The following is an 8,502-nucleotide window of genomic DNA, read 5'->3' as shown; positions in this document are numbered from 1 at the left end:
AAAGCGCGAGGGGGTTTTCGCAAAAACGCTAGCACGCAGCTTTTTACGGGACGGAGGGAGTACAATTAATATTATCAAGTAACATAGGACCGTCATCTAGAGCTTTATCATAAACATTTGCCAAGCAAAACTTTTTAGTACCATGTATTTCGACATCAGGCACAAACAAAGCATTATCAAAATAGCATGGATTATCATAGATAACAGTAGCATAATTATTCTCACAAGTTTACTCATAGGGAATATTTCAAGAGAATCCACAGGAACATAACATTCAACCTCCTTCGGTAAGCATGGAGGACAATCAAATAGTGTAAGAGATAAAGAGTTACTCTCATTAGAAGGTTGGCATGGGTTGCTAATCCATTCTTCATCCTTTTGTTCATCACTCTCCTCTTCTTTTTCATTCAATGAGCTTTCTGGTTCATCAATTTCTTCTTCCACAGGTTCCTGCAAACTGTGAGTGCATTCTTGTGCGTTAATGAGTCTCTATTTATAATCAATGATATAAGGATTATCGCTGTAACTTTCTACGCAAAAATTAAGGATAGAAGAGACATAATCTTTAAGGTCCTTACAAACAACACAAGTTTCATAATTTTTAACCATGAAGGATTCGATCTCAGAAGCTCCCATAAATAAGATAAATTGTTCTACCTCTTCGAACCCAAGATGAATATAGTTATTCCAATTGTAGTTCATAATTAAAACTTCTTCACTAAAGCCACATTGGAATTTAAGATGTTTAGTATCCTGTTGAGAGCAACAGTTTATATTATGGCGTTTAAGCAAGATTTTAGCAATTGTATTCAATTTTTCTATCACATCACTCATCACTTCACCCGCTCTTGATTCTCTAGAATTATTATATATTTCAATAAGCTCCAAATAGGTTGTGGGTTCTCCCATAACAACAGTTTTTAATTTTTCGGTTTTTCAAATTTTTATGGATTTTTGGGTATATGAGAAAAGTAAAACAAAACAAAAAGAAACTAGACAAAAGTAAACTAAGCAAAATAATACTAGACAGAAATAAACTAAGCACAAATAAACTAGACAAAAGTAAACTAAGCAAAACAAAATAAAACAAAATAAAATAAAATAAAAACAGAGAGAGAGGTAGAGTGTACTCACCAGGTGAACTTATGAATAGAGCTATGCCTCCCCGGCAACGGCGCCAGAAAATAGTCTTGATAACCCACAAGTATAGGGGATCACAACAGTCTTCGAGGGAAGTAAAACCCAAATTTATTGATTCGACACAAGGGGGGGTAAAGAATACTTATAAGCCTTAACAACTGAGTTGTCAATTCAGCTGCACCTGGAAAAGCACTAATAACAGGGATGATGTGAAAGCAGCAGTAATATGAGAGCAATAGTAACAGTAACACAACAACAGTAGCAATAACACAGAGGCGATGGCACTAGAAAATAGTTGATACTACTTCCAGTGACATATAGAATGAGTATATGATGATGAGAGAGGGACCGGGGTTCCCAGCGATCTACACTAGTGGTAACTCTCCAATAACAAGTGACAAGTGTTGGGAGAACAAATTATAGTTGGGCAATTGATAGGATTGAAAGCATTAAGACAGAACATCAAGATTATTAATCATGTAGGCATGTTTTCCATATATAGTCATACGTGCTCGCAATGAGAAAGTTGCATGACATCTTTTGTCCTACCGGCCCGGTGGCGTAGGGCCTCAAGGGAATCTACTGGCTATTAAGGTACTCCTTTTAATAGAGCACCGGAGCAAAGCATTAACACTTGGTGAAAACATGTGATCCTCATATCACAGCCTTCCCCTCCGGTTGTCCCAATTTCTATCACTTTGGGGCCTCGGGTTCCGGACAACAATATGTGCAAATAACTTGTAGATACAATCTAAGCAATAATTATAGAGCTTAAATCTAAGATCATGCCACTCGGGCCCTAGTGACAAGCATTAAGCATAACAAGATTGCAGCAACAATAACTTCACAAACTTTATAGATAGACTAATCATAATGTATCATCCATCGGATCCCAACAAACACAACACCGATTACATCAGATGGATCTCAATCATGTAAGGCAGCTCATGAGATCATTGTATTGAAGTACATGGTAGAGAGAGTACCAACTAGCTACTGCTAGAACCCGTAGTCCATGGGGGAACTACTCACGGAGCATGATGGAGGCGGTGGCGTTGATGGAGATGGCTTCGGGGGGCATTTCCCCGTCCCGGCGGCGTGCCGGAACAGAGATTCTGTCCCCCGAATTGGAGTTTCGCGATGGCGGCGGCGCCCCTGGAGTCTTTCTGGAGTTTCGTCAATTGGTATCGCGTTTTTCGGTCGAAAGGGCTTATATAGGCGAAGAGGCGGCGCAAGGAGACGCCTGGGGCCCCCTCACCGTAGGCTGGCGCGGCCAGGGGCCACCCGCGCCGCCTTATGGTGTGGGCCCCTTGTTGCCCGCCTCCGACTCTCCTTCGGTGTTCTGGAATCTTCCGGGAAAAATAAGATATTGGGTCTTTGTTTCGTCGAATTCCGAGAATATTGCCCGAACAGCCTTTCTGGAACCAAAAACAATAGAAAACTGGAACTGGCACTGTGGCATGTTGTTAATAGGTTAGTTCCGGAAAACGCATAAAACATTATAAAGTGCGAGCAAAACATGTAGGTATTGTCATAAAACAAGCATGGAACATCAGAAATTATAGATACGTTGGAGACGTATCAATGGTCAGATCCTAGGTTTTCACCTTGAAGAAGGTCGAATATGCAGATAATGTATTCAACAAGAAAATGACTAGAGTGCCATCATTGCTAGAAATAACAAACTAAGGCCACACCTACGATCATCACCCCGAAAATTGAGCTACGGAGCTCAAGGAGCACCGCCACAAATGAAGTCTGCCAAGGCCGCCACATGTTGTCGAGAACACTGTTGTAAAACGGCGATCGCCCGACACACATTATTCTTCTAGTCAGTTGTAAGTACTCACTCAGTTCTTCTAGACTCGACAAGAGCATGCAAGATAGAACCTATAGAGCATATCTGCAGTGTTCCCGAATGATAGGGTAACACACTGATGATCATTATGAGTATCCAGGTCCCGCTGATGATCATTGGTTGAAGAGGCGTCTCAATCATGTGTGCAGTATTCCCGAATGATAGGGTAAAATCCTTAAGGGTTCGATGATGCATTATAGATAGGTTTGGAATCATCAGAAACATCGAAGAATAGAGCAGAGAGAAGCGAAAAATTCCGTGTCGATTTGAAGGATGTTCAGAGTGATTCGAAATGTGTTTCAGATCGCGGGAATTAAATAATATGTATCTTTCTATTAATTAAAATAATTAATATTAAAAAATATGTTTTCATTTAATTTTTAGGTGCATCCCACCTTAATGCCCCCGGAGAGGAGCCCAGCAAGGGGTTGGCCACCCCCAAGTAGATAAGGATGGGGGCGCCTAGGGTTAGGGTTGTGGGGGTGAGGGGTGAGGGGTGAGGGGTGGGGTCCACCTTGGCCACCGCCTCCCCCTTCCCTTGGCTAGCCATCCCTACCCCTTATATAAGGGTGGGACATACGTAGGGAGGGGCAAAACGACAATCTAGGAGGAGAGCTCCTCTCCCCCTCCACCTCCCCCACGTGACACCCCCATCTCTCCCTTGTTTTCTCTCGCACACGCGGATCCTCGGAGAACTGCGCACGTGGGAGTTAAGTCCATCCATCACGTCGTCATATTGCTGGTGTTCCAATCCAAAGGATCTATTTTCAGCACTCCCTACTAGATCGGAGAATTGGGAGTCGTTGTCGAGCACTGTACGTGTGCGAGTCCACGGAGGTGCTGCCAGTTGTGGTGTATGTCTTCGTGCAAGGATCAACACGACCCTGAGGTCGGCTACGACGTATGCCTACATCATCCACCTTCCCCAGCAGAACATTAATTGCTTTCAGTATACGAGGGTATGTCACCAAAATCTTCCTGTTACTATATTACTCCTAGATATATCTTGGCAGTTTTCACACGCTACTAAAAAAATATTGTTATTTTATTGCGAACCCCTAAACATTCACCTAGGAGATAGCAGGTCACGAGCATGCCTTGATCGATAACTATGCTCACCCATCACATCGAAGGCGAGAACATCCATTGTCATACTTGTGTCACAGGCCACGGTCATTCGTCCCAAGACCATGTTGGAAGGTTATCGGCATTTCCCAGCCCACTCGAGGCTAGTTGCTAGATTTGCGTTGACCTCAACAACGGAAGCCAGAGGCAGATTGGCGAGATCTGAACCTAGATAGTCGGCTACCCGAGAGGGAGGACCCACCAAGCTGACCATCAAATCCCGACAGACAAATGGCAGTTGGGCCCCTAGCTCCGTTCCGTGTCTTCACCTCGCATCAACAAACAAGGACATGTAGGGTTGACGAGGTCTCAAGTTTCAAACCGAAGAGGAAGTTGCTAAGGAAAACAAAAACGCAAAGGAACGCCGAAAAGGGTCAACCTTCTGCCGCCATACACCATCGCGACTTAGGTGACCTTCTGGCGGCGGCAGGGTGGAGAGTCTTCTGGAGGATGATCTGCTGGTAGCAGCATCCGGGGCCTCTGGAGGCGACCCAGAAGGCAGGGACGTGGATCCTCTTCTAATCCAAAAAGAATTGATTTAGAGAGGGTGATGTTTTCACACATGAGAGCATATGCTCCCTCTATTTCTAAATACTTGTTACACATATTTTGAAATTTAAAAAATTGAAATGAAAAATTTGCACGTTGATACGCGCTCACGGAGTTTCATGAAAATCGACTTTTGTGGATATGTACATGTGTAAGAAGCACAAAATTCAATGCTAAAAATAAAGATTTTTTAGACGATAATTTTTTTCTTTTTAACATAGACCACGCAAATTATTGGTTCCCCGCGAAACTTGACGAATGCACATATATTGTGGATATGTACATGTATAATATTTTGTTAAAAAAATTCAACATTTCAAATTTTAATTTTTTTAGTAGGAAGAGTATATACACATGGGAGACTAATTGAAACTCCGTGATCTTCATCTATTTATTTCCTCAGCTGTATATTAAGCCATACTGGCACTAGTAGAATATGGGGCTTTAGTCCCGATTTGTAGGGCCCCCCCCCCCCCCCCCAGTATCGGTTGTGCTACGAATCGGGACTAAAAGGGCTCCACCTGGGATGTGGATGTGTGCCTAGGGCGAGAGACCGTTAGTCCCAGTTTGTAACACCAACTGGGAATAAAGGCTATTTCATATATTTTTTATCCATTTTTTCTAATTCATTTACTCCCTCTTTTTTTTTCTTCGAGATTTACAGTATTTCAGTTATTTCACAAGTTTAGTCTCTAACTACACTTAATCTCTATCAAATTACTTACTCGTAGTCAAACTTTCCACTCGGTCACCCATCCTCCATTGCTCCAGCGCTAGCATGCTTGACTTTTGAGTTCCTTCCCATTCCGCTTCCAAGTGCTTAGCGGGCATGTTATTGATACTACTATCGTATCAATCCTATTAACCTCTCCTTCACGATGTCACACTTCTTCATTATTTGAATTCCAAATAATTACTTTAATAAATAAAATTAATGAAGTAATAATAATCTTGAGTAAATAAAAATTAACTTTTTTTTCAAAAACCAAAAACCTGAATTTTTTTATACTTTCCTTTGGCAGTTTGAGAATCTAAAAATTGGCTAACCGGGTGAATTCGAATGGGAAATTTTGCGTAGATATATTTTCATATATTAAACTTTTTTTGAGTTCGTATGCAACCAGAAATCCCGTATTACCGATACATGACACAATTTTACAAAAAAAAATCGAAAGTCATGTTTATTAATTCTTATTAAAACTGGATGACATAATGCATGGGGTTGACATCTCTTCTAATTCGTCGATACAAGAAGCAAATTTTTGTGTGGAGGAATCAATATCTCAACATAAGCCAAGAGGCAGATCTTGTGCCACTCCACCAGGTCGCATGAAACTGGCATTCATCCTGGCTTCCGGGACTCTTTCATACAATTCCAACAATTTCACCCGCTCCTCAAAAGCCCAAAGGAACGGAGATTTTATTATTTAAAATTTCTATCTATTATTTTTTGTATTTTACAAAGCTAAAAAGATGATCCAGAGGGTTTCGGACGAAAGCCGCGTACCCGAGGCTGTAGCCCGTAGCAACGTGTAGTTTTTGGTTTTTGTCAGGTAGCGAGTGCCACAAAATAATTCTCTAGTACTGTTTAAAAATATATTAATTCTTTAGAGTAGCAGCAGGGTAGGGGCAAGAATATATATATAATGTAGCAGAAAATTGCAGATATGACGCCATAGGCCGCTATTGTAAAGTGCCAATTGTTAAGTCGAGTACACTGTACCGATATATATTTTTCGAGGAATCAGTACTGTAGTGGGTTGGGAAAAGATGGCTTCAACAGAGAAAGATTGGCCCTAGCAGCATGGCCAGCTTGTCCTCACATGCATACAGTCGGTCAACTCAGCAGCAGAGTTTCGTCATATTACCAAACCGTGAGAAGATTGTTATTTTTTACTGCCCAACCACACACACCATGCCCTCCTATACTAGGAACGCCCCTGCTCTGAATCCACTGCGCAAAAATTAACCATCCAGTGTCCAGTCACACTCACCAAAGGAACCATTGATGCATGCAGCAGCTCTCCTCTCCTTCGTCTGACATACATGATCCTCTCCTCCGATCCCAGGAGAGATCGATCTGGATGGAGTATCTCGCAACCATGCATGCACTGGTCGACAATGCACACACGCATGGTACACGTAGCACGTCTGGGGCGTCTCATGGCAGCTTGCACGGTCTCAGCTTATTTCCCCACACACATTTCCCCCTGCACGTATAATTATCCTCTTCACATGCTACCTCATCGTCCCCCACCTCGCTGTTCATGTCACCATCTCTTTACTCGCCATTCAATCCTTTCAACTCACGCTCTCACATGGCGCACCATTAATATATAGCACCACCACCCCCCGCTCCAAGCTCCAAGAACACTTCCATCTCAAAGCCACACTCTCAGCTAGCTCACACACTGCACCACGCTCGGTAGCCTACACTACATTGTGCCATCCCATGTCGAACAGGGCGTCGAGGAGGGGCAGCTTCACGCTGCGGCAGCCGCCGGTGGTGGACATCGGCTGCAACTGCCGACGGCCGAAGCTCTTCGCCAACATCTTCTCCTCCTCTTCCCTGCCCTTCCGCGGCGGCAGCAGCAGCAGGGGCGGCAAGCCCAAGTCGCCCAACGCGTCGTCAACCTCCACGGCGACGACGGCGTTCACGTCCACCACCCTCGGCGGTCACAGCGGCACCACGGCCACCTCCGCCGACTCGGCCTCCTGGGGCCCAGCCTCCTTCACCAACAACTCGCTGTACGAGGACCCTGCTGCGGCCGCGCGTCGTCACGGCCAGGCGGAGCAGCCGGAGCAGGAGACGCGGCGCCGGCGGAGGCAGCAGCAGCGGCGGCGTCGCAGGCGCGCGGCCTGGGACGGCGTCGGCGCCGGCGGCGAGGGGGAGCATGGTCGCGTGGCGCGTGAGAGCGTGCCGGTGGCGGTGGAGTCGGCGGAGCCGTACGAGGACTTCCGGGAGTCCATGGTGCAGATGGTGGTGGAGAAGGAGATCTATGCGTGGGACGACCTCAACGACCTCCTCCACCAGTTCCTCTCCCTCAACTCGCCGCGCCACCACCCGCTCATCCTCCACGCCTTCGCCGACCTTTGGACACGCAACGGACTCTTCTCGCCGCCCTCCCCGTGCCAGTTCTAGCCTGTGCCCCTTCTGTTCTATCTACGTCACTGCCTCGTCATCGGCATTACAACGCCTTGGCGCCATGCACGCACGCACAAACGTACCCATCCATGTCATACTTTTACTGTTTAATTATTGTGTTTAATTAACCACGAAGTAGTAGTGTTAATTTGTAGCGTCTGATTGATCATATCAGTTTGTTAACTAGCTCTAGCTTACCTGGGAGACTTCTACCATGGCCGGGAGGTTATTAACGGTCATCCCGGCCGGTGAGGTGCGCCCCCTATTTAGCTTAAGCTAAGCTTAAGGCTATGTTCATGTACTCCTAGTCCTATGTAAGATTCATATTGTTCATGTAATGATGCGCGCGCGTGGCGCCATGGCGTTGTAATGATAAAACTTCAGTACTCTACTTAATTGTGTTAATTTGTGCTGCCCGCTTGCTATCAGAGAAAGAGATCAAGTACTACGTGTACTATCTATATGTATCGCCCACTGGCGACTGCTCTGCCTTCAAGAGACATGGTGTCATCTTTCACTGTTTTTCTGACACCGGACCAGATAGTTTTACCGCTAGCTGCTAGCTTTCGTTGCGATTCCCGTCCTGTCAACTCAATCGTCAAATATGTGTACTACGTGCTTCACGTACGGCTGCCGTTTTTTCTTTCTCGTGCATGCCTAGTTGCGACCGATACGAGCTGTGAAC

General features: G+C 45.0%; 1 protein-coding gene across 1 annotated transcript; it reads left to right on the top strand.

Annotated features, from left to right (window-relative positions):
* Nucleotides 1-6,769: 6,769 nt before the first annotated feature.
* Nucleotides 6,770-8,222, top strand: LOC127344324 (transcription repressor OFP8-like). The gene has a single exon (XM_051370562.2). It carries the CDS (start codon nucleotides 7,125-7,127, stop codon nucleotides 7,812-7,814), a length of 690 nt encoding a protein of 229 aa, XP_051226522.1. The 5' UTR covers nucleotides 6,770-7,124; the 3' UTR covers nucleotides 7,815-8,222.
* Nucleotides 8,223-8,502: the final 280 nt, after the last annotated feature.

The sequence above is a fragment of the Lolium perenne genome, chromosome 3 (assembly GCF_019359855.2).
Source record: "Lolium perenne isolate Kyuss_39 chromosome 3, Kyuss_2.0, whole genome shotgun sequence".
Lineage (NCBI taxonomy): Eukaryota > Viridiplantae > Streptophyta > Magnoliopsida > Poales > Poaceae > Lolium > Lolium perenne.
This window is presented reverse-complemented; position numbering and strand designations above follow the sequence as displayed.

Excerpts from the sequence above, each read along its gene's own strand:
- LOC127344324 (XM_051370562.2), top strand. The coding sequence starts at position 7,125 with ATGTCGAACAGGGCGTCGAGGAGGGGCAGCTTCACGCTGCGGCAGCCG.